Source organism: Hemiscyllium ocellatum, chromosome 25 (genome assembly GCF_020745735.1).
Source record: "Hemiscyllium ocellatum isolate sHemOce1 chromosome 25, sHemOce1.pat.X.cur, whole genome shotgun sequence".
Taxonomy (NCBI): Eukaryota; Metazoa; Chordata; class Chondrichthyes; order Orectolobiformes; family Hemiscylliidae; genus Hemiscyllium; species Hemiscyllium ocellatum.
In genome coordinates this window covers 14,932,051-14,959,067 of record NC_083425.1, presented here as the reverse complement: position 1 = coordinate 14,959,067, position 27,017 = coordinate 14,932,051, and the positions used below count along the sequence as shown (strand labels likewise).

The following is a 27,017-nucleotide window of genomic DNA, read 5'->3' as shown; positions in this document are numbered from 1 at the left end:
GAATTCTCCTCCTCGAAGGTGGTGGAGACAGAATCACTGAATATTTTTTAAGACAGAGATAGATAGACTCTTGGGAATCAGAGGGGTTAGACAGGAATGTGGAGTTGAGTTCACAATCCAATCAGTCAGCAGTGCAGCCTACTCCTGCTCTTAGCTTGTTTATTTATACTTACATCTAGAAGTATTATACTTGATAAATAGAAGCATCACTCAAAATAAACTGTTAGTTCACAACTAAGTGCATTCAAATAAACATGATCTTCCAAATCTTCTATGTGAATTCACTAACTGTGCAATCAAGTACATTTTTAAAGCCAAATTGGCTGAGAATTTGAAACATAGTTGGCAAACAATATGCATGTCATATACTTGTCACATTGCCTTGCTTTTTCAAGGCAAACCTAGGAATGGTAGAATTGTTCTTCAGATTCAGCCTTCTATCATACAAATGCCTAATTTAGCTCCCCCGCCTCCCCCCCCCCCCCCATGCCTTTATGAAAATAACATTAAATCCCCTCTCCAAATAATTTTAAGTAACATAGTTTTGTCATAATGATTTACTTTGTAATGTGATGTAAAGTGCATACCACACACACACATTCTAGAGTTTGACTTTCAAAATAGAGAAATATAGGTGGGGGAAAGGGCAGCTATACAGATTACTGAAGGCTGAGGTCCAATAACAAGCCTGCAAAATAAAGAATAGGTGGTGGGTCGAGAAAGTACTGGAGGCCCAACGAATTGCTGAAAACCATGATGTGAAGGATTTCTTCTGTGCTGTCAAGACCACTTATAGACCAAACACCCAAGCCCCACCCCACTGCTGGCCAAGGGCAGAATGACTCTTATCATAGGCATAGAAGCCATTAAACAATGCTGAGAAGCACTTCAGAGACTTCCTCAATCAGGGCTCTGTCACCAATCCAAACATTTTTGACCACATCCATAAGCATACTACGTACCACAAGATCGGCAACACCTGAGCCCTGCACGAAGTAGAGAAGGCCATTATCAACTTAAGAACAACAAGGCTGCTGGAGCAGGGAGTCGGATGTTGGCATAATTGGCTGACCAGCATTTATTGCCTGTCCCTACTTGCCCTTGAGAAGTTAGTGGTGAGCTGCCTTCTTGAACAGCTGCAGTCCACCTCCTGTAGGTTGACCCACAATGCCATTAAGGAGGGAGTTCCATGATTTTGACCAAGAAACAGTGAAAGAATGATGATATATTTCCATGTCACGATGCTGAAGGGCTTGGAGAGGAACTTGAAAGTGGTGGTGTTCCCAGGTTTGGAAGGTGCTGATTGAGGATCTTGTAGATAGTCTACACTGCTAAGTCCTGCGAACGTGCTGAGAAGACAGATGCCACAACACAGCATCCTCTACAGGCCAACACCCCAGCATTGAGGCACTGACCGCCCTTGATCAACATGATATGCTGGGCACATCATCCACATAACTGACACAAGACTCCTTCAAGTGATAGACTACTCTCAACTCGAAATGGCAGGCTGGCCCCCTGTTGCCCAAGAGCATATGCTTCCAAGGCCTCACTGGTGAAGTGCAGCACTCCCATCAACACCTGGGAATCATTGACCCAAGACTATCCAAAATGGAGGATGAGCATCTGGGAAGTTGTTTAGCACCTCACGACTTGCTTTCAGGAAAAAGCAGAAGCCTGGCAAAACAGCATAATGAGCACCCTACCTTCCTCCTGTCCAAAAGCCCAGTCAAAATCGGTTTCTTCTTTGATGGTTAACTGGTCAGCACCAGTCCTCCTTTGATCAACCAGTTCAACATCCAACTAGCTACTAGTCTCTGAGCTTAACAGCATCGTAGTGCCAAATCATCAACAGTATTCTTAGAGCAGTAATTAACCTATAAGATCTTTCCAGGCCAATTCCCAACAACAAACATTAGTTTTTGGTTGAAAATAAACCAAAGGATTGAGGCTGCTGGAAATCAGAAATAAAAACAAAAATTGCTAGAGAAACGAAGCAGGTCTGGCAGCAACTGTGGAGAGAAAGCAGATTTAATATTTTGTGACCAGTGACCCTTCTTCAAAACTGATTGTAACTAGGAAAATCTTGGTATAAATGCTGAAGATGGGGTAGGGGTAAATCAGGGGTCTCCCATTTAAGATATAATTAAGGAGGAAGTTCTTCTTTCACATGATCTTTAGTCTGTGGAATTCTTTTAGCTAGAGAACAGTTGGGCTACGTCACGGCGGTTAGATAGATTTTTGTCTGACTAAGAAATCAACAATTACAGAGATAAACATTAACTGAAATTTAGACTATGATCAAATTGGCAGTTATCTTAGGGGCAAAATAGTATAATTCTGCTTTTAATTCCTGTGTTCTTATGAAATTTTCCAAAACGTCTTCAGGAGGCCTTGAATCTATCAATGTATCTTAAACCATGCTTCAAGAGGTTCTTTTTCAAGTTGCAGCAGTTTGGTATATCAAATTCTTTAGGTATGGTCAGATTATAACACATTAGGAGATCTCTAAGAAGTATCAAAGGGATACACCTAAATTATGAGATGCAAGCAGAAATTTGTAAAAAGAACCTGTTGCGTATATCATAGCTTGCAACAACAAACATTAGTTTTGGTTGAAAAGAAAACGAAGGACTGGGGCTGCCAGATATAAATATTTGAAGAAGAAATAAATAGTAAAAGGGGAATGCTGGTCAATTAAAGATGAATGGCATCGTAATTGTAATTGTCAATAAGGAAATAGTTCTGTTAATTTGGCAGTTTTGTGTTCATTTTCACATTAGTGGAAGAGGACTAAGTACCAGCCTTACAAGGGAATCTGAAGATAAGTGAAAAGAAAATAGCTTGATAGATTTCAGTTAATTGGAAAAAAGTAATAGAGAAAATAACAGTACTTAAGAAAATTCATGTCTCACTTGGTTTCTACTTCAGGATATGAGCAGAATCAGGTAAGGTAATGTAGTATGTAAGCCATCAATTTATAACACTTACTATGTCCAGGAATTGGCTCTTTTGATGAAATAAATTATGACTACAATTTCATTATTGAAGAAGGGAGTGCGGAAGGAACAAAATGCAATCCTGTCTGACTTCAATTGTTGGAAGTTACCTAAATCTCTCATGAAGGCTAGATTGACTGAACTTTTGGATTTGTATTTTCAGATTCTGAATTCAAGTAAGTTCAGTTTCCTTTTTGAAAAGGATGAGAATTAGGTTACATGAATCTCAAAAATCAAATATACAGGTACAAAATTTACTGAAATGAACATGGAGTGTTGAGCTTCAGCATTCAATATGAGGAAACAATGCTTCATTGTACAGAGACATGATCAGATCCAAATACAATGAACCTCCAGAAAGCAAGGAGACAATATAATTCATTAGGATGATTTAAGTGCCCAAGGGTCAATAATGTAAGTATCTTGAGCTCCTAACAACTTCAATACTGCCATTACTATTTGTGAAACTAATTTCATAAACTTTAATTTTATGGGTTGATCAGTAGCAAAGATTTTCTTGATTTGATTAAAATCACATAATAATTGCAATCCTAATGGCATTTTAGGACCTGAGTATGTACGTAATTCATAAGGCTCCTGTAAGCTAGTAGTAACAGTATCATCTGTTGGAAAGTAAATGCTGATAAAATGTAAAGATTCCAAAGTAAAGCTGGCAAGTACACCTGACTAATTTGAACCTCTTGAACACCTCATTCTGACCTTGCAGCAATCTCACTTGTTATTTCTCTGTAACGTAGTCATTTATAGATGATTAATTATGGTGATACTTAAGCAATTATGTAATGTTCATATTGTTGCAATATTTATTTTAGATCGCTTTGACTGGCACACAGATTGTTTGGAATGGAGAAGTTAGCAGTACATTTGCAAAACTGGAAGAAGGTTATGAAAATGCTATGAAAGACTATCTGAAAAAGCAGGTCTGCTAAATTGGAAAAATATTTTCTTTTCTTAAGTATTATTATTCGCATTATTAATTGGCTTTCATTTGGGTGATTGAGTGCAAATTTGATATTGTTCTTTATTATTGGGAATAATACTTGCCAAAATATTGCAGGCATTCAATCACTTCTTCAATTCATCTAATAAAAAATGAACAGCTGCACCTTCAGGGAAAGTTGCTTGAAATGGCATGCAACATTTGTCTTCCTTAGTTCTTTATTTATTCAAAATAATGAACAAAATTTCACTTGCCTTCTTAATCCCTTGCTGTGCTGACATACTAACATTTCTTGTTTTAAATGCCAGAACACTCAGATATCTCTATGTCACTGAGTTCTGCATTATTGCTTCATTTAAAAAGCATTTCTTCCTCTAAAATTGGACAAGTTCATATTTCTCTACTGTAATAATTGGAAAGGGGGACAGTAGATCTTATTGACTATGAGATCCTTGAATGGGGTTGTTGACCTGGGCCAATCAGGAGAACTGGCTGATATATATAAATAGGAGATTCAGAAAGTCTCCTTATCCTAAGGACCGGCTCTGAGATGTCTGGCCAAAGCCCATGCACTGTGCACTGGTAAACAAAGGATGGCTTGGTGACAGGATACCAATCTGTGTGCAGTTATTTAAGTGGCAATAAGAGAAAACAGTACAATTCACTTGCAACAGTCATCTTTGAGTAGAGGTAAGCATTTCTAGCATTCTAGCATCATTTCTAGCATTGTGGACCTGCAGCATTTTCAGTTATTAGGAGTCTAACTTTCCCTGAGGCACCAGATTCTAAAACATTTCAAGAGTTGACGGATTTAGCTAATGAATATTATGACTCCAAACCTCCTTAACTTTGAGACACTATCAGTTTAATTCAGCAGTTCGAGAATCAGAGGAGTCCACATCATAATTCTTGACGAGGTTATGACAATTGGCAGAAGCATGTGATTTTGGGTTAACCCTGAATGAGATGCTGAGAGACTATTTGGTATGTGGGATTAATGATTTGTCACCATGCAAAAGCACTGACCAACTGAAGCCCAACCGGATTTCAAACAGGCACTACAACTGGCTTTGTCCTTAGAAGATGTGGCAAGTAGAGCTACAGGGCATCCTAATGGAAATGGATACCCTTGCCTGTCTGACTGAGCTTGGGGAGCACCACTTGGGTGTAGGCTTTCATGGAGCCTCATGCAGAGCATATCTGGAGTAGAGGGACCCTAGGTCAGCCCACAGAAAAATCCCATAACAAAACTGAGCCTCAGCAAAATGTTCTTCAGAATCCAGGCTGGCAAGCCACTATAGTTGCTGCTGATATGTGGACCTGAGACAACCAAGGAGGTCTACGAGGCCTGCCTTGAGTAAGAGAACTCATAGGCCTCTATCCAGGAAAGCGAACACCCTGGAAAGTTTACCTACATGTGGCTTGGAACAGTTAAAATGGTTCCAAATCAGAACCAATCAAATAAATGTCTGATAAAAAATAGTCATCTGGTTCTAATGGAGGTTGATACCAGTGCAGCTGTATCAGTGATTGCAGAACCAGTCTTTCACAAGATTTGCTCTGGACTTCAACCCTTAAGTTTCCTCAAGACTTTGGCCAGACTAAGAATATATAGTGAGAATCAATTACACTGATTGTAATAATAGGCTCAGGCCCAAGCTTAATTGATTGGAATTGGTTGAAGAAGATTCACCTTGATTGGCACAACATTTTCTGATTAGAAAATGGCTGTGTAAGTGAAGTCCTAATTAAATAACTGGAGTTTTTTCAGTTAGGTCTAGGGACTATCAAAAGAGCTAAGACCATCTTACATTTTGACCAGGAAGCAATTCTGTGAAGTCACCCAGTGCCATTTGCCTTGTGTGCTAAAGTCAAAGCAGAATTCAGAAGACTGGAAAGCAAAAGAATCATCAAACTGGTACAGCTTGCAAAATGGGCTGCACTGATTGTACCAATTGTAAAGCCTGAAAGGTTGGTTAACCTCTGTGAGATTTTAAATAAACGATGAACTGCTTCTCACAGCGGGATAAATACCCAGTTCCTTGCATAAAGGACTTTTTTTAAGATTACTTACAGTGTGGAAACAGGCCTGTCGGCCCAACAAGTCCACACCGACCCGCCGAAGCGCAACCCACCCATACCCCTATATTTACCCCTTACCTAACACTACGGGCAATTTAGCATGGCCAATTCACCTGACCCGCACATCTTTGGACTGTGGGAGGAAACTGGAGCACCCGGAGGAAACCCACGCAGACACAGGGAGAACGTGCAAACTCCACACAGTCAGTTGCCTGAGTCGGGAATTGAACCCGGGTCTCAGGCGCTGTGAGACAGCAGTGCTAACCACTGTGCCACCATGCCGCCCACTTGTTTGCAAAGCTGGTGGTGGGAGCTGTCCTTCAAGAAGCTGGACTTGAGCCACGCTTACCTCCAATTGTGACAGGATGAGGAATCCCTGAAGTACTTCACAATTAATACCCATAAGGATTTATGCCAATATACAACACTGCCATTTGGGGTATCATGCCCTTTTCCAGAAGATGATGGAGAGCATTTTACAAGGTCTAGCCCTAATTGCCATTTATGTGGATGTCATGCTAATAACTGGGAAGACCAATAAAGAGCACTTGAAGAGCTTGGACATAGTGCTTAAACATTTCTCCAAGACAGACATACACCTTTGGAAATAAAAATGTGTGTTCCAGGCGCCCAAAGTGACCTACTTGGACTACAAAGTCAACGAGATCAGGTTACACCTGTTGGGAGATAAAGTGAGGGCGATCAAAAGGGGTTCTGTACCAGAGCTTAGGTCAAATGTAACCAGGCCTCCATCTTGGTACCTTTTTGCCTACTTTTGAAAAAGGATCAGGCTTGGAAATGATCATGCAACCAAGAAGGAGCCTTTAGGGAATTGAAAAAGCAGCTTTTGTCATCTAAGGTACTGGCCTACAATGATCCCAAGTGAGAGTTGGTGCTGGTGTGCGATATCTCATGGTATATTATCAGAATAGTGTTGGCTCACCATAGAGTCATAGAGATGTACAGATGGAAACAGACCTTTAATCCAATCCGTCCATGCCGACCAGATATCCCAACCCAATCTAGTCCCACCTGCCAGCACCTGGCCCATATCCCTCTTCATATACCCATCTAAATGCCTCTTCAATGTTGCAATTGTACCAGCCACCACCACATCTCTGGCAGCTCATTCCATACATGTACCACCCTCTGCGTGAAAATGTTGCCTCTTAGGTCTCTTTTATATCAAGCTATACCTATGCCCTCTAGTTCTGGACTACCCAATCCCAGGAAAAAGACTTTGTCTATTTATCCTATCCATGCCACTCATAATTTTGTAAACCTCTATAAGGTCACCCCTCAGCCTCTGACGCTCCAGGAAAAACAGCCCCAGCCTGTTTAGCCTCTCCCTGTAGCTCAGATCCTCCAACCCTGGCAACATTCTTGTAAATCTTTTCTGAACCCTTTCCAATTTCACAAGATCTTTCCAATAGGAAGGAGACCAGAATTGCACGCAATATTCCAACAGTAGCCTAACCAATGTCCTGTACAGCTGCAACATGACCTCCCAACTCCTGTACTCAATACTCTGACCAATAAAGGAAAGCATACCAAACCCCTTTCTCGCTGTCCTATCTACCTGCGACTCCACTTTCAAGGAGCTATGAACCTGCACTCCAAGGTCTCTTTGTTTAGCAACACTCCCTAGGACCTGCTAAGATTTGCTTTCCCAAAATGCAGCACCTCGCATTTATCTGAATTAAGCTCCATCTGCCACTTCTCAGCCCATTGGTCCATCTGGTCCCGATCCTGTTGTAATCTGAGGTAACCCTCTTCGCTGTCCACTACACCTTCAATTTTGGTGTCATCTGCAAACTTACTAACTGTACCTCTTATGCTTGCATCCAAATCATTTATGTAAATGACAAAAAATAGAGGGCCCAGCACCGATCCTTGTGGCACTCCACTGGTCACAGACCTCCAATCTGAAGAATAACCTCCACCACTCTCCGTCTTCTACTTTTGAGCCAGTTCTGTATCCAAATGGCTACTTCTCCCTGTATTCCATGAGATCTAACCTTGCTAATCAGTCTCCCATGGGGAACCTTGTCGAACGCCTTACTTAAGTCCATATAGATCACATCTACTGCTCTGCCCTCATCAATCTTCTTTGTTACTTCTTCAAAAAACTCAAGTTTGTGAAACATGATTTCCCACGCACAAAGCCATGTTGACTCTCCTGAATCAGTCCTTGCCTTTCCAAAAACATGTCCCTCAGGATTCCCTCCAACAACTTGCCCACCACCGAGGTCAGGCTCACTGGTCTATAGTTCCCTGGCTTGTCTTTACCGCCCTTCTTAAACAGTGACACCACGTTTGCCAACCTCCAGTTTTCCGGCACCTCATCTGTGACTATTGATGATACAAATATCTCAGCAAGAAGCCCAGAAATCACTTCTCTAGCTTCCCACAGAGTTCTCGGGTACACCTGATCAGGTCCTGGGTATTTATCCACTTTTAACTGTTTCAAGACATCCAGCACTTCCTCCTCTGTAATCTGGACATTTTACAAGATGTCACTGTCCGTTTCCCCACAGTCTTTCTCTTCCATATCCTTTTCCACAGTAAATACTGATGCAAAATATTCATAATGTATCTCTCCCATTTTCTGTGGCCCCACACAAAGACCCCGCCTTGCTGATCTTTGAGGTGCTCTATTGTTTCACTAGTTACCCTTTTGTCTTTAATATATTTGTAAAAACCCTTTGAATTCTCCTTAATTCTATTTGCCAAAGCTATCTCATGTCCCTGTTTTGCTTTCCCGATTTCCCTCTTAAGTATACTCCTACTTTCTTTATACTCTTCTAAGGATTCACTTGATCTATCCTGTCTATACCAGACATATGCTTCCTTCCTATTCTTAACCAGATCCTCAATTTCTTTAGTCATCCAGCATTCCTTATACCTACCAGCCTTGCCTGTCACCCTGACAGGGATACACTTTTTCCGGATTCTTGCTATCTCTATGTACAACACCGAAAAGCTTATGCTTCCGGACTTTGGCTTATGTTGAATGCAAATATGCCCATATAGAGAACAAAGGTGTGCCAGTTATTTTTGGTGTCAGAAAATTCCACGAATACCTTTAGGAACATATACCTTTAGTAGTAACAAACCACAAACCCCTGCCGGGGCTACTTAATGAAGACAAGGTCATGCTGCCCATAACATCTGGTCGAATTAAGCAGTAGGCCTTTAGTCTCGGTGTGTAGAAGGACAAGTTGAAACACTGTCCAGGAGGCCAATTGGCAAATGCCGATGCCTTGGTCTGCCTCCCACTGGCTAGTGGTGTCTGCCCTGAAAGAGTCCTTCACATTTTCAACTTTTTGGACATCCTTCTGGACACTGCGGACAATATCCGACTGTGGATAGAAAAATATCCCATTCTGACAATATTAAAACAGCTGGTGGTGATGGGGAGAGTAATGGACTATCACAACAAAGATTAGACTGTATCAGCGTAAAGGATGAAATATTACTATGGGGAGTAGGAGTGGCTAGCCCGAGTAAAGATCACCGTTAGCTACTGGCTGAACTCCACCAGGGTCATCCAGGGGTATCCAAGATGAAAGTATTGGCAAGAAGCTATGTCTGGTGGCCAGGATTGGATGCTGATATAGCTGCATTGGTGGGGCAGTGTCCAGAGTGCCAACAAGAACAAACATGATTGACAGCAGCACCCCATATTCCTTGGAATGGTAGGATAAACCTTGGATTCAGTTACACGTCAACTATGATGATCATTTCATGTTCTTGGTCACTGTGGATGCCAATTCAAAGTGTTCGGATGTGCACAGAGTTTATTCAGCAAACTCAGGGAAGATGACTGAAAAGCTGCGAGCATTGTTCATGATACACAGACTCATGGAAGTATTGTTTACAGACAATAGCATTTCCCAGCAGGGGATTCAAGTATTTCCGAAAGTCAAATGGCATTTGGCATGTTTGGATAACTCCATACCATCTATCATCCAATAATCTGGCAGAAAGAGCAGTCCAAATGTTGAAGGCAGGCTTAAAGATATAGCCAGCAGCTTCATTCGATACCAAAATATCTCGGTTCCTGTTGATTATAGGACCACTCTTCATGCAACTTTAGGGATAGCTCCAGCAAAGCTGCTGATGACTCTGCACCCTGATATTCCGGTCCTGGGCAGAAGGGTAAATTGGCAGCAGGAACGCCAATGCCGGCCGCATGTTCCTCTATATGACAGGAACGTTTTGCTTCAGGAGATGAAATTTAGTATCAAAACCATGGAAATGGCCCTGCATGGGTACAAGGTGAGGTCAACACAAGGTCATGGCATACAAAGTTCGGGTAGGTTAGGTGGTCCTGAACAAAAACAGGGTTCACCTGAAACTTGTTACCTCGCTAACAGAGCAGGAACAAAACATACCTGGCCCTGCAGAATTGCTAGAAAGTCTATTAGAAACCGTGGGTTCTCTCCCCCTGTTTAGCATTAGGGGTGGTGGGGGGCGCAGAGGAATATAGCGATTGGAATGAGGGTCAGGTGGATCTTTTTGGCAATGAGATTTTTGACTGAGGTTGCTAACTTTGACCAATCAGGGAGCTCTGGCAGACAGATATAAATCGGAGATTCCCTGTCCAATTTTGATTTGTCTCTGCCCTCCCCTTCACTGTTTGATCACGCAGCATTGCCCTTTGATGTGAAGGGCACTGCTTGTCACTGGCCACTCGGGTGTTTCCTTTCTTCCTGGTGGTAGAAACTGAATAAAGATTCGTGCACCTTTGTCTTTCACTGTGTCTCACATCTGCACATACACATCATGGGTACTGGGGAAAAAATAAGGACTACTGCAGTTAGGCGATAGTGTGGGTAGGAAGAGAAAAAAAAGAGTATAAGTTCTAAAATAGAAGAAAAAAAAACAGGAGTGTTGGACATCCTTACAATCTGAGAGCTGGCTCTTGAGGGAGCTGGACCAGTGTGTGCGCGCAAGGACTCTCCTTCTTGATTATAGAAAAAAAACAAGAAAAAAATGGGAGATTTCCCATCCAATTCTATATTGATTTAACCCCTGCCCTCCCCTTCACTGTTTAATCATGCAGCATTGCCCTTTGATGTGAGGGGCACTGCTTATCATTGGCCACTTGGGTGTTTCCTTTCTTCCTGGTGGTGGAAACTGAATAAAGATTCGTGCACCTTGAGTCATTCACTGTGTCTCACACCTGCACACACAACACGAATGCTGGGGAAAATATAAGCACTATCGCAGTTAGGCGGTAGTGTGGGGGTAATTAAAAGAAGGAAAAAAATGTTTAAAAATTAACAGGAGTGACAGACATCCTGTTCACTGAGAGCTGGTTCTGAAGGAGCTGGATCAGTGTCAAGGATGCTCTGTGTGTACATAAAGGTCTCAAAAAGGAAAAAAAGATAAATGGGGAATTCAGAGTCTCCTCATTCTACACACTGGTGCTGAGCTAGTTGGTCAGAGGCCATGTACTACTATGCACATGTAAATAAAGAGTGACTTGATGATGGGATACTGGCCTCTGTACAGTTATTTCACTTACACTATACTACATCTGTAGATCCACAAATGTTCCCAGATTGAAAGACAACAGATATAACTCCTCTATTCAAGAAAAGGTGGGGTGGGGAGATAGAAGACAGGAAACCAGAGATTGGAAGATGAGCATCTGTTTTGGCAATATGCTATTATTTAATGTTATTAAGAAGGTTATAGCAGGACACATTGTAAATCTTAATGCAATCAAGCAGTCAATGTTGTTTTATGAAAGGGAAACCTGCCAAAATTTTGTCCAGCCACTTAACCAATCAAATTCCTTCTTTACAGCTATTTACACAAAACCAAGCACAGAAAATGTCAGAGAAACTCAGCAACTGTGGACAGAGAAACAGAGTTAATATTTCATGTCTAGTATGAAGACCAGTGTTTACTTCTGTGTTATTCTCCTATCCATCTTTCCAATTAAGCAGTTTTAACTGCCATACATTTGTTCCCTTTGCTCTAGTCATTGAATTAAATTGTAAATAGTTGAGGCCTAGTTCTGATTCCTACAACATTCTACTTGTTATACCTTGCCAATATATAAAGGTCTATTTATGTACACTGTGTTAGCTGTTAGAAAACTCATCCTCTATGCACCTAATATGTTACTACTGACTCTACAAGCTGTTATTTTATACAGTAATTCCTGATATGGCACCTTGTCAAATGCCTTCTGGAAAACATATGCGCCCCATCGACGAGTTCCTTTTACTCACCTTGTTTGTACTTCCTCAAAAAACTCTCATATATTAATCAAACACAATTTCTCTTTCACAAGACCACATCGAGTGTCTGATTTTCTTTCCCATTTCTATTAAAAGAAACACTTTTCTAACATCGATGTCTGCAACTTTTAATAAACAACATTTTTAAAACATTTTTTTCAGTAATTCCTTTCATCCATTTTGTGATGTAAGAAAGAGTTGGTGAACTGCAATAATTAATGACAAATCCATTACATTTTCTAATAATCTTGTTTACTCAAAAATTTGCTTGAAACAGTTAAGTTAAAGATTTATTTATTTCTTCTTCAAGATCAGTCAACTGAATTCGCTTATCACGTTATTGATCGGTAACTTATCGGTGGGAGACAGGCAAAAGATCATGACTATTTGTACAGTAGAAGTACATGCTCGAGATGTTGTAAACAAAATGATTACAACTAAGGTAGGTAGTACTGTCCTTCTTTCTTCAGTGTGTTTATGTTTACTTGTTGCACAAAAGGAACAAATGTAGGAATGTAAGAATGCAATGTCATTCACTATTCAATAATCAAAAGGAATACAACAGTTCCTATATCTGCCAATGTGAATCCTGCATGGTGTGTACAACTCTGATGCTCAAGTAATGGTTGAGCTACTAATAACACATTTATGCCACCACTATGACTAAATATTTCTACCTCCGTCACATTACCTGGCTTCACCCCTACCGCTGCCCAGCATATGATGATCCAAAGTCCAATGTATTTAAAACATTTGTATCAAATTACTTCAGGGGTGGGGGGGAGCGAATAAGGCAGGAATCTCATGACTGTTAAAAGATGCTTGGATGCGCACTTGATGTGCACACTCGGACTAATTTAGATTTAGTACATTTTTGACAGTACAAACTTGATAGACCGAAGGCCTGTACTGTATTGTATGATTCTATGAGAAGCAGCACTTTGTGGAGCTTTTGTCAGTCTTTAGACTGCTGCACTATGAGGGCCACTGGATCTGTCAGCAGGGAAGAGGATTAAATTTCTCTCCATCACCTCTTTCAGCATAGTCTCATGACTTTTTTCCAGGAACCTAAAGTGAGCTTAGTTTACTTAGGTAACATGGTTTGAGAATTAGCGGGGAACACCAAGTGTGAGAGGTGGTTACTGACTTGCAGTATCTGCAGAAGTGTCCATCAAGGTTTTAAATAGGGCACTGGAGTTTTAGAATCTGCACTATCCTGACAGGCACTTCCATCTTGTTTGCTGTGTGATTCATCAAACAACAAGCCCAATGTCCAGCTCAGTTGCAAATTAATTAATAAGTTGAAAAGCACTGATTGTGTGCGATAACTCACCCTGGGTCTTGGTAGCAATGGCATCATGAAACACACTAATCACCATCATTATTAGTTGCAAATGGGCAAGTCTCAACCTAAATATCTGATGCTGAAAAGTTTCAGCCATTTTGGTTTTGGTAAGGTGTTAGTTCAAAGAAAGCTTTGTCTTTTAAAGTTGTAAAAATCAACAGATGTGCTATCAAATTAATGTGACATACAAGCATATCTTCATAACGTCTATGCCTTTGCAGTGGAATTATAAATGAGTGAAATATATTTCAATGGAGAATGTAGATCAGTGATCATAATATCAGGAAGCTTAGAATAATTTTAGAAAAAAATAGCAACAATTAAGCATTAAATTAGTTAACTGGAAGGGGGCTCGTTTTACTGAGTTAAAAATGCTTATGTCTTGCCGGACCAGGCCTGATGTCTCCTACCAATCCTGACCAATGTAAACATTGCATCACTTATCTGACCCCCTCTTGCCATCTTGCACTCTGGCTCCCTACTTTCTGATACCTCCCAACCATGTTGCGGCTGTACAGGATATTGGTGAGGCCACTTTTGGAATATTGTGTGCAATTCTGGTCACCTTGCTATTGAAAGGATGTTGTGAAACTTGAAAGGGTTCATGTAAAGGAATTACTCAAGCACTTAGGTGTATCAGAGAAGCAGACAAGTGCAGTAGAGTTAGAAAAACTTAAATTACAATTGAGGAAAATGGTGTTAGAAGATAAGGGAATGGAGAGAGAAAGAAAAAGACAGAGAAGAAAGAGAGAGAAAGGAAAAAGAAAGCGAGAGAAGGTTCTCAGGTGAGCAAACAGAGAGACAAGAAACAGAAAGAGAGAGAAGAAAGGGAAAGAGGAAAAGAAGGAATTTGAACTTCAGAAGTTGCGACTTAGTCAGGAACGTCAAGTTAACAAGATAGAGGTTAATAGAAAAGGTAGTGATGTACACAAATTGGATTACCCCGTGAAGCCTTCTTTATTTCATTTGAAAAATTGACTAGGCAAATGGACTTGTGGGTAATGTTAGTTCACACTAAACTGATAGGCAGAACCACTGAGCTATTTGCAGCACTGTCAGATGAGGAGTTAAGAGATTATGAAAAGGTCAAACAGGTTATTTTAATTGTTTATGAATTTGTATCAGAAGCATATAGACAGCTGTTCAGAAGCCTGAAGAAGGAACTAGGTCAAGCTTATGTTGAGTTCAACAGACTTAACTGTGATAATTCTAGAGTCATAAAGATGTACAGCACGGAAACAGATTCTTCAGTCCAACTTGTCCATGCTGCCCAGCTATCCCAACCTGATCTGGTCACACCTGCCAGCACCCAGCCCATATCCCTTCAAACCCTTCATACCCATATACCCATCCAGATGCCTTTTAAATGTTGCAATTGTACTAGCCTCCACCAGTTCCTCTAGGTAAAAACAAGGACTGCAGATGCTGGAAACCAGAGTTGAGACTAGAGTGCTGCTGGAAAAGCACAGCAGGTCAGGCAGCATCTAAGAAGCAGGAAAATCAATGTTTCGGGCAAAGGCCCTCTACCAGTTCCTCTGGCAGCCCATTCACTGCCCTCTGCATGAAAAAGTTGCCCCTTGGGTCTCTTCTATATCTTTCCCCTCTCACCCTAAACCTATGCCCTCTAGTTCTGGACTCCCCAACTATTTACCCTATCCATGCCCTCATTATTATCTATTGCATCCGCTGCACCCGATGTGGTCTCCTCTATATTGGGGAGACGGGCCGCCTACTTGCGGAACGCTTCAGGGAACACCTCTGGGATGCCCAGACCAACCAACCCAACCACCCCGTGGCTCAACACTTTAACTCCCCCTCCCACTCCACCAAGGACATGCAGGTCCTTGGACTCCTCCATCGCCAGAACATAACAACACGACGGTTGGAGGAAGAGCGCCTCATCTTCCGCCTGGGAACCCTCCAACCACAAGGGATGAACTCAGATTTCTCCAGTTTCCTCATTTCCCCTCCCCCCACCTTGTCTCAGTTGATTCCCTCGAACTCAGCACCGCCCTCCTAACCTGCAATCTTCTTCCTGACCTCTCCGCCCCCACCCCACTCCGGCCTATCACCCTCACCTTGACCTCCTTCCACCTATCACATCTCCTTCGCCCCTCCCCCAAGTCCCTCCTCCCTATCTTTTATCTTAGCCTGCTGGACACACTTTCCTCATTCCTGATGAAGGGTTAATGCCCGAAACGTCGAATTTCCTGTTCCTTGGATGCTGCCTGACTTGCTACGCTTTAACCAGCAACACATTTTCAGCTCATGATTTTATAAACCTCTATGAAGTCATCCCTTAGCGTCCAATGCTCCAGGGAAAACAACCCTAGCTTATTTAACCCCTCCCTATAGATCAAATCCCCCAACCCTGGCAACATCCTTGTAAATCTTTTCTGATCCTTTCACGTTTCACAATATCCTTCCGATAGGAAGGAGATTAGAATTGCATGCAATATTCCAAAAGTGGCCAACCAATGTCCTGTACAGTCGCGACGTAACCTCCCAACTCCTATACGCAATCCTCTGACCAATTAAGGAAAGCATACCAAGCACCTTCTTCACTATCCTATCAACCTGCGACTTCACTTTCAAGGAGCTATGAACCTGCACCCCAAGCTCTCTTTGTTCAGCAACACTCCCCAGGAACTTACCATTAAGAGTATAAGTCCTGCTAAGATTTGTTTTCCCAAAATGCACCACCTCGCATCTATCTAAATTAAACTCCATCTGACACTGTCAGCTCATTGGTTCATCTGATCAAGATCTCATTGTAGTTTGAGGTAACCTTCTTCGTTGTCCACTACACTTCCAATTCTGGTGTCATCAGCAAACTTACTAACTATAACTCTTATGCTCACATCCAAATCATTTATATAAATAACGAAAAGTAGTGGACCCAGCACCGATCCTTGTGGTACTCCACTGGTCACAGACCTCCAATCTGAAGAATAACCCTCCACCACTACCCCCTGTCTTCTACGTTTGAGCCAGTTCTGTATCTAAATGGCTAGTTCTCCCTGTATTCCACGAGATATAACCCTGCTAATCAGCCTTCCATGGGGAACCTTGTCAAATGCCTTACTGAAATTCATATAGATCATGCCACCATTCTGCCCTCATCAATGCTCTTTGTTACTTCTTCAAAAATGTCAGTCAAGTTTGTGAGACATGATTTCCCATACACAAAGCCAGTTGACGCTCCCTAATCAGTCCTTGTCTTTCCAAATACATGTACATCCTGTCCCTCAGGATTCCCTCCAACAACTTGCCCACCACCGACGCAGGCTCACTGATCCTGGCTTGTCCTTACACCCTTCTTAAATAGTGGCACCACGTTAGCCAACCTCCAGTCTTCTGGCACCTCACCTGTGACTATCGATGATGCAAATATCTCAGCAAGAGGTCCAGCAATCACTTCTCTAGCTTCCCACAGAGTTCTCGGGTACACCTCATCAGGTCCTAGGGATTTATCCACTTTTATGCGTTTCAAGACATCCAGCACTTCCTCCTCTGTAATATGGACATTTTTCAAGATGTCACAATTTATTTTCCTATATTCTACATCTTCCATGTCCTTTTCCACAGTAAACACTGTTGCAAAATACTAATTTAGAACCTCGCCCATCTCCTGCAACTCCACTCAAAGGCCACCTTGCTGATCTTTGAGGGGCCCTATTCTTTCCCTAATTACTATTTTGTCCTTGATGTAAAAGCCCTTTGGATTCTCCTTAACTCCATTTGGCAAAGCTATCTCCTGTCCCTTTTTCCTGAACTCCCTCTTAAGTATACTGCTACTGCCTTTATACTCTTCTAAGCATTCACTTGATCTATCTTGTCTATAACCTGACATATGCTTCCTTCTTTTTCTTAACCAAACCCTCAATTTCTCTAGTCATACAGCATTCCCTACACTTTCCAACCTTTCCTTTCACCCTGACTGGAACGTATTGTCTCTGGACTCTCGTTATCACATTTCTGAAGGCTTCCCATTTTCCAGCCATCCCTTTACCTGCGAGCATCTGCCCCCAATCAACTTTTGAAAGTTCTTGCCTGATACTATCAAAATTAGCCTTCCTCCAATTTAGAACTGCAATTTTAATCTGATCTATCCTGTTCCATCACTATTTTAAAACTAATGGTCTTCTGGCACGATTGCTGTAGACAATGATGACCTAAAGATCAAAGTCAAAGACTCGGCAATCTCCTCCCTGGCTTCCAAGAGAATCCTAGGACAAATCCCATCTGGCTCGGGGATTTATATATTTTTACACTTTTCAGAATTGCTAACACCTCCTTATGCACCTCAGTCCCATCTAGTGTAGTAGCCTGGATCTCAGTGTTCTCCTTGACTACATTGTCTTTTACTAGTGTGAATACTGACAAAACGTATTTATTTAGCACTTCCCCTATCACCTCTGACCCCATGCACAACTTCCCACTACTCTGCTTGATTGGCCCTAATCTTACTCCAATCTATAGAAAGCGTTAGGATTTTCCTTGATCCTATCCGCCAATGAATTCTCATGTCCCCTCCTGGCTCTTCTTAGCTCTCTTTTTAGGTCTTTTCTGGCTAATTTGTAACTCTCAAGTGCCCTAAGTGAGCCAACACATCTCATCCTAACATAAGCCTTCTTCTTTCACTTGACAAAAGATTCAATTTCCTTAGTAATCCACAGCTTCCATACTCGACAATTTCCTCCCTGCCTGACTGATACATTCTTACCAGGGACCCGCAGTAGCTGGTACTTGAATAAGCTCCACATTTCAATTGTGCCAATCCCCATCCTACACATCCTAATTTTTGCCTAATTTCATGATAATTGCCTTTCCCCCAGCTATAACTCTTACCTTGAGCTATATACCTATCCCTTTCCATCACTGAAGTAAACATAACCAAATTGTGGTCACTATCGCCAAAGTGCTCACCTACCTTCAAATCTAACACCTGGCTGGGTTCATTACCTAGTACTGAAAATGTGTTGCTGGAAAAAGCAGCAGGTCAGGCAGCATCCAAGGAACAGGAAATTCGATGAAAGCATCAAATTTCCTGTTCCTTGGATGCTGCCTGACCTGCTGCGCTTTTCCAGCAACACATTTTCAGCTCTGATCTCCAGCATCTGCAGACCTCACTTTCTCCTCCTTCATTACCTAGTACCAAATCTAATGTGGCCTAGCCCCTTGTCGGCCTGTGTCAGGAAACTCTCCTGCACAAATTGAACAAAACTGACCCATTTAAAGTACTTGAACTATAGTATTCCCAGTCAATATTTAGAAAGTTAAAGTCTCCCGTAACAACTACCCTGTCACTCTTGCTCCTACTGAGGATCATCTTTGCTATCTCATCCTCTACATCTCTGGAACTATTTGGAAAAAACACAATCAGAGATGTTATGAATCCTGGCACCTGGGAGGCAACACACCAAATGTGAATCTCTCTTGTTCCCACAGAACCTCCTATCTGTCCCCCTAACTATGGAGTCCCCAATGGCTAGTGCTCTGCTTCTCTTTCCCCTACCCTTCTGAGCAACAGGGACAGACTCTGTGCCAGAGACCTGTGCTCCACTGCTTACCCCTGGTAAGTAGGTCCCATTCAACAGTATCCAAAACAGTATGATAGGGACGTTAAGAAGACATTTGGAATACTTACCTTCATTAGCCAAGGCATGGTTTGTAAGAGCAGGAAGGTTATGTTGAAACTGTACAGGACTTTGGTGTACTGTGTGCAGTTCTGGTCATTGAACTATAGGAAGGATGTGATTGGGTGCAGAGGAAATTCACCAGGATATTGTCTAGAATGGAGTATCTTGGCTACAAAGAGAAACTAGATAAGCTTGGGTTGTTTTATTTGAAGCAGAGATGGTTGAGGTAGGACCTGATCTGTGTATATAAGATTATGAAAGGCATGGACAGGGTTAGAAAGCAGCTTTCCCCTAATTTGTACGGTCAAGACGGCATAATTTTGAGGTGAGCAGGAGATTTAGAGGGGACTTGAGGAAACTTTTTTTTCATCCAGAGTGATGGTGGCAATCTGAAATGCATTTCCTGGGAAGGAAATTCATGCAGGTAACCTCACACATTTAAAAAGTACGTGGATAAGCACTTGAAGTGTCATACTTCAAGGCTATGGGCCTAGTACAGTAGAGAGGGTCTAGTTTAGATTTACTCTTTTTAACAATACAGAGTCGATGGGCTGAAGAGCCTCTTTTGTGCTATATGATTCTATGATTCTGTGATTAATTTATTAAGTTTTTTTATCTGTAGTGAAAACTCTTTATTAATAATAATGGATTATACTTTTTCACAGGTGGAGAATATCCAAGCATTTACTTGGCAGTCTCAACTAAGGCATCGCTGGGATGACGAGAAGCAGCACTGTTTTGCAAACATTTGCGATGCACAGTTCAGATATTCTTATGAGTATCTAGGCAACACTCCTCGATTGGTTATTACTCCGCTTACAGATAGGTATGGAAAGCTAATGAGTAATTTCTACTGGCTTTTAATTTGTAGTTAAGTCATTGTGTTGTTCTTTCAAATTGCAATGCCTTCAGATGGGCATTTGCTGAAGAACATTTTCCTGACTTCTAGTGTGGTCTCAAGGATATTACTAAAACATATCACAAGAATTTATGATCACGGGCACCATAATCAGGAACTTCCCCATGTAGAGAGTAACAGAAGAAAGATATGATTCGAATTGACTTGCTCAAGAATGATTTAGCAGAACACTTGGCAGGTGGCTTGTTTGATTGCTGAAAGATTTAAGCACATATTTTGGAACTGAAAGATTGAGAATGGGACATTTCTTGGAACTGCTTCTATTTAATATGTATTAAGTTTCCAGAGGTTTAGCAGAAATCCTTTTTAAGTATACATGATAATACTGGTGCATTTTTGATGAAGCAATGTTTTCGGAATTCAAGCAGCTCCAAAGAATTTTCCAGCTATATGTGCAGAGATGATCAAAATGATAACAAAAGACAGGGCCAAGAAAAGGAATATTGGGTGTGGGAAATTTAATCAAACTGGAAAGTAATGCAGCTGGAGAAAATTGCTAGAAGTGAAACAGAAAGGAAATTAATGAATGACAAATATTTCCAAAAGATATTTTGAAAGATTTAGGACCAATTTTATGCCAATGGAAATTTGAAAGATCAAGACTGAACTCTGTATAAGCAGATATAAATCAATATAAAAGCTAGTTTAAATTAATTTGGTAAGAATCAGAAAATGATAGAAAGGAACAGCAATGAGACAAGAAGACAGTGAAATAAAAGTAATTGTAAAATTTTAAAATCTCAAAATCTTGTAGAAACTAAATTGAGTATCAGAGAAATTATTAAATTGGATGTATACTGATGCCACTAATGTAACTTAAATGGATGGTGTATCCTAGACATGAATTGCGCATGAAATAGGTGATGAATGTTCTGGATGTGGAAGATATGAGCAGAAAGGCAGGTGGCGAAAGTTAACTGGGCGAGAGGCCAAGATTCAGAAAGCCAACAATAAAATAAACTTTGGCGTTGAAGTTCTTTGACTTCAGAGGCAGATTGACTTTTCCTGAGTCAGGCAGCTTATTTGCATGTAATTATAACTCATTGGAAGTCCAACTTCCCAGATTTAAGTGTCATTTCTGTTAAAGCTGCAATGGGAGTAATGCACTAATAATCAATCCCATACTCCACCAGTTGTACCATTAGTTCAAATTTGTTGATTCGTTTACCCAAAAATATCCAAAGCTTTTCTTTCTTATTTTTACCCAGAATAAAAGAACTAGTTTACTTGATGAGCTGAAAATAGTCCACTTATTGTGAACAAAACATATTCTTACATTAAGTGGAAAATCCTGATTAAACCTAAAGTATAATCTACCTTTAAAATTAAATCATCTTAATCCCAGCCTCAGACATACTCACACAACACAAAAAGACAAATCTCTGCAAAAATTATGGTTTTAAAACAAAACTAAAGGGGAATAAAAAACAACTACTGTGAACCAAGCATCTGGAAACAAAGTTGATGACTTCACACATCTACTGGATTTTCTTTTGGCAAAGCTACACTGCAGACCGATTGTAAATGACCAGCTCTGAACTGAAGTTACTTAGATTTGAGTTTCTGGAGGTTGGTTGCTGTCAACCTTTTAGAATCATAAAATACTTCTTTGCTCCGAATTTCGTTGACGCCTACATTGGTAAACTTAGGACTACACTGACTGTCACTAACCCAGTAACCAACACACTTCGCAGAAAATTTTTAACTAAATTATCCTTTAGGCATTTGCTAACAAACTCTTTTACCAACACTGTGACATTTGTTTTGCTTTAAGTGAGCATCTCTGTAGGCATTGCTACAAGAAGAGCTTGAAGATAACCAATGTCCCTCAGGATAATCATTTCTTTTCACAAGGCCCGTGACACCGAGGCTTTATTTACCGATTTATTTACCGATTATACATACCTTCCTCCAAGATGCATTTGAGATCAAAGTCACTGCACGAATGGCTACACTGTCTTAGTTGCAGCTCCTCCTGTAGGATGTTTGGAATACCAACAATTTTATTTCAAATGTCCACTTAAAACAGTTTGGGCATATTCCTACTGCTTTGGAGTCCAGGTTATTTCCTGGTTAGGGACTGACAAGTTTCCTCCCTTGGAATATTGTGTGCAAATCTGGTCTCCTTCCTATCAGAAGGATATTGTGAATCTTGAAAGGGTTCAGAAAAGATTTACAAGGATATTGCCAGGGTTGGAGGATTTGAGCAATAGGGAGAGGTTGAATAGGCTGGACTGTTTTCTCTGGAGTGTCGGAGTCTGAGGGATGACCTTATAGAGGTTTATAAAATCATGAGGGTCATACATAGGATAAATAGACAAAGTATCTTCCCTGGGTTGTGGAAGTCCAGAACTAGAAGGCATAGGTTTAGGGTGAGAGGGGAAAGATATAAGAGAGACCTAAGGGGCAACATTTTCAAGACAAGCACAATCTTTACCCAATACCACAATCCACACAGAAAGTCATGCAACTTCTGAAAGTTGTTTTGTAATATTCCATGAGAACATTTTAAATGCCGATTAGCTTCCTTTTCAAAATATATGACATTGTAATTACACTTTCCCCTCACTCCTTTTCTCTTGAATTTTTTTTATCACTTGTGGGATGTAGGCATCATTGGCTTGGCCAGTATTTATTGCACATCTGAGTTATCTTTGAGAAGGTGGTAGAGAGTGGCTTTTTGAACTGCTGCAGTCCACATACTGTAGATAGACCCCTAATGCTGTGAAGGAGAGAATTTTGGGATATTTTGACCCTGCAGCAATGAAGAAACAGTGATATATCTCTAAATCAGGTGGTGAGTTGCTTGGAGGGGCACTTGTGGTGGTGTTCTATTTTTCTCCTTGGACTCTCCTTCTCCTTGGATGCTGCCTGACAGGCTGTGCTTTTTCAGCACCACACTTTTTGACTCTTTCCTATTAAAGCCAACTATTTTGTTTTCTAGTCTTACCACAAAAATCCTGATGCTGTAGTCCTTTTGTTTTAAAGGTGCAATAGTAGCTATTAAAGTTTCAGTTTAGTTTCTGATTTCTGCTTTCAATCTCAGATTCGACTCACTTTAGTCCAAATGGTTCAGAATCAAACTGTTTGCAGTGAATGTAAAGCAGCCTTAATTTGTGAAGTTAAATAGAAAGGATCCTTTATGAGCTAATTCACCCTGAAAGAAGTGACGTGAGATCATTCACCCACCTGTACACACATACGCACAAACATATGTGCAAGAGAACATTGCACTTTCATAAATAGTTTAAAAAGAATAGTTTGTAGATCACATGTTTGGTTCCTCACTGAAAAAACAGAATGTCATTTTTGGGCTTGTTCTAGGCCACGTTTCAGTCTGATATGTAGTTTACATGGGTTCATTAGGTGGAGTCATATATCAAGATTGTTGCAGGACTTTGTCGAAGAGATGGAGGTTCAACCGGCTGCCAAGACAGCCCTCATAGCTTTTCTAGCCAGGAGGTCATTTTTTAATGGTTGGATTTGGAATAGGAATTAGGCTGGGGAACTTATGATATGTAGATGCCGCCACCAACATTAAAAAATCCTGGTAAATCTCCTTTGCACCCTCCAATGCTTTCATGACCTTCCTATAATGTGGCGACCAGAACTGTATGCAATACTGAAAGTGAAGCCCCACCAAAGTTTTGTACAGCTGCAAAATGACCCCATGACTCTGAAACTCAATCCCTCTACTAACCTTTTTCACAACCCTATCAACCTGGCTGGCAACTTTCAAGATCTCTCTGCTCATCCACATTACCAAGAATCTTACCATGAGCCCAATACTCTGTATTCCTATTACTACTTCCAAAGTGAATCACTACACCACTTTTCCAAATTAAATTCCATTCGCCACCTCTCGGCCCACCTCTACAGCTTATCTATGTCCCTCTGTAACCTACACTATCCTTCTACAGTGTCCACAATTCCACGGACTTTAGTGTCATCCACAAATTTACTAACCCATCCTTCTACGCCCTCATTCAGGTCATTTATAAAAATGACAAACAGCAGTGGACCCAAAACAAATCCTTGTGGTACATTACTAGTATCTGAACTCCAGGATGAACATTTCCCATCAAACATCACCCTCTGTCTTCTTCCAGCTATTGAATTTCTGAGCCAAACTGCTAAATCACTCTCAATCCCATATCTCCAAATTTTCTGTGATAGCCTACCGTGGGGAACTTTACCAAACGCTTTACTGAAATCCGTATGCACCACATCAACCACTTTACCTTCATCCACCTTTTTTGGTCACCTTCTCAAAGTACTCAGTAAGGTTTGTGAGGCATGACCTACCCTTCTCAAAACCGTGTTGACTATCACTAATCAAATTGTTATTTTCTAAATGATTATAAATCCTATCTCTTATAGTCCTTTCCAACACTTTATGCACAATTAAAACAAGGTTCACTGGTCAATAATTTCCAGGGTTGTCTCTACTCCCCTTCTTGAACATTTGCTATCCTCCAGTCTTCTGGCATTATTCGTGTAGACAATGACAACATAACGATCAAAGCCAAAGGCTCTGTAATCTCCTCCCTAGCTTCCCAGATAATCCTAGGATAAATCCCACCTGGCCCAGGGTATTTATCTATTTTCACACTTTTCAGAATTGCTAACACCTTCTTCCTTATGAATCTCAATCCCATCTAGTCCAATAGCCTGTATCTCAGTGTTCTCCTCGACAACATTGCCTTTTTCTGGTGTGAATACTGAAGAAAAATAATCATTTAGCACCTCTTCTATCTCTTCCGACTCCACACACAACTTCCAACTGCTGTCCTTGACAGGCTGTAATTTTTCTCTTGGCATTTTTTTATTCCTGACATAGCTATAGAAAGCTTTCGGGTTTTCCTGAATTCTACCTGCCAAAGATTTCTCATGTCTTCTCCTGGCTCTTTTAGCTCTTTCTTTAGGTCCATCCTGGCCAAGATGTAACCAAGTGTTGGTCATGTATGCATGGGAGAGAACATTACAATTGGCTCACCATTTGGTGCCAGATTTGCTGGATCTTGCAAAGGCTCTACTGGTGACACACCTCCAGAAATTTAAGGTGCTGTTTCAGACTTTCAGGTCTCTGAAGCATATAGGGACATGGGGATAAATTGTGCTGATAAACATTGACCTTAATTTAAAATCATTTGCAGAAGATGTTGAAATATTGGAGGTAATGATATATTTCCCCATTCATGTCGACCTACGTCAGATGGAGGCTCCAAGCTATAGAAAGTGGTCAACGTCTTTCAGGATCTACATTGTTACGCTGAAATTACCTACTGGTTCTTTAAAGTCTGTTCAAAGGGAGTAAAAGAGGATAGTGTGCTTCAATACATAGGAAATTTATTCACGTAATCAACTTCATATGCATACTGATGAGACTTTATACAGATGAGTCTCAGTGCCTTCCAGCTCTTCAGGAACTGGCGATGATGGCACTTGAAGCTCTACCTTAGATTCTATGGCACTTCTCTCATGAACCCCAATCCAATGGTGAAGATCCATGGTCACATTCTTGCAAACCCCTGCCCCATGATGAAAGTCCCATGAGCTGGAAGAAGTCTCCAATGTTAGTACGATTTTGAATCTGATACTCGGTGTCATCTCTGAGTACTTTTCCCAAGCATTCCTTTGTGCAAAGATGTGCAGGTCAGGTGAATTGGCCATTGCAAATTCACAATAGAGTGGGTTGCTGTTCAGAGGGTTGGTGTGGACTTGTTGGGCTGAAGGGCCTGTTTCCCCACTGTAGGGAATCTAATCTACTCTAATCTTCAAAAATAGGTCTGTATCTCTGCCTTTGCACAACAATCTGCTCCCAAGTCCAGCCAATGTCACTGCAGTTACCTTCCAGCCAAAACAAGCTGCTTTTAAACTAAACCTGTTTGTCACATATTTTCCTTCAATTGCTAATTGCCATGTCAAGAATGTGGTGCTGGAAAAGCACAAGCAGGTCAGGCAGCATTCAACGAGCAGGAAAATCGACATTTTGGGCAAAAGCCCTTCATCAGGAATTCACACACTCAACTCTAATCTCCAGCATCTGCAGTCCTCACTTTTGCCTATTGTCATGTCAAATTAATCCTTAACAATGAATCCTTAATAATCTAGTTTGGTGATATCACTTTTAACCCTAACACTACAGGATCTAATTGAAACATAGAAACAAAGAAAAAAGTGCAGCAGTTACGCCATTTGACCCTTCAAGCCTGCACTACCATTCAATACCCACCCCCTCCTCATACCCTTTGGCCACCAAAGCCATGTCTAGCTCTCTCTTTAACACATCTAATGAACAGGCCCCCAACAACCTCCTATGGTAGAGAATTCCACAGGTTCACAACTCTCTGAGTGAAGACATTTTTCCTTATCTGAGTCTTTAATGGCTTACCCCTTATTCTTGGACTGTAAGATCTTGTTCTGGACTTCCCAACATTGGAAACATTTTCCCCACATCTAGTCTGTCCAATCCCATCAGGATTTTATATGTTTCTATAAGATCCCCTCATTCTTCTAAATTCCATCAACTGCAAGCCCAGTGAACCCAGTCTTTCCTCATATGTCTGTCCTGCCATCCCGGAATCAATCTGGTGAACCTTTGCTGGACTCCCAGAATGCGAAGAATGTCATTTCTCCCATGAGGAGACTAAAACAGTACACAATATCAAAGTATGGCCTCACCAAGACCCTGTAGAACTGCAGCAAGACATCCTTACTCCGATACTTAAACCTTCTTGCTATCAATAACAGCATGCCATTAACTTTCCTCACTGCCTGCTGCATCTGCATGCCAACCTTCAGCAACTGTT

At 41.1% G+C, this 27,017-nt stretch overlaps 1 protein-coding gene across 1 annotated transcript in view; it reads left to right on the top strand.

The window, feature by feature from the left end:
* LOC132827952 (dynein axonemal heavy chain 17-like) overlaps window positions 1-27,017 on the top strand; it is a 443,350-nt gene that overhangs the window by 178,261 nt on the left and 238,072 nt on the right. Inside the window, exons 32-34 of the mRNA XM_060844799.1 lie at window positions 3,833-3,940; window positions 12,610-12,741; window positions 19,952-20,112. Of these exons, the coding sequence (XP_060700782.1) occupies window positions 3,833-3,940; window positions 12,610-12,741; window positions 19,952-20,112 (401 nt within the window). The remainder of the gene's footprint in view (window positions 1-3,832; window positions 3,941-12,609; window positions 12,742-19,951; window positions 20,113-27,017) is intronic.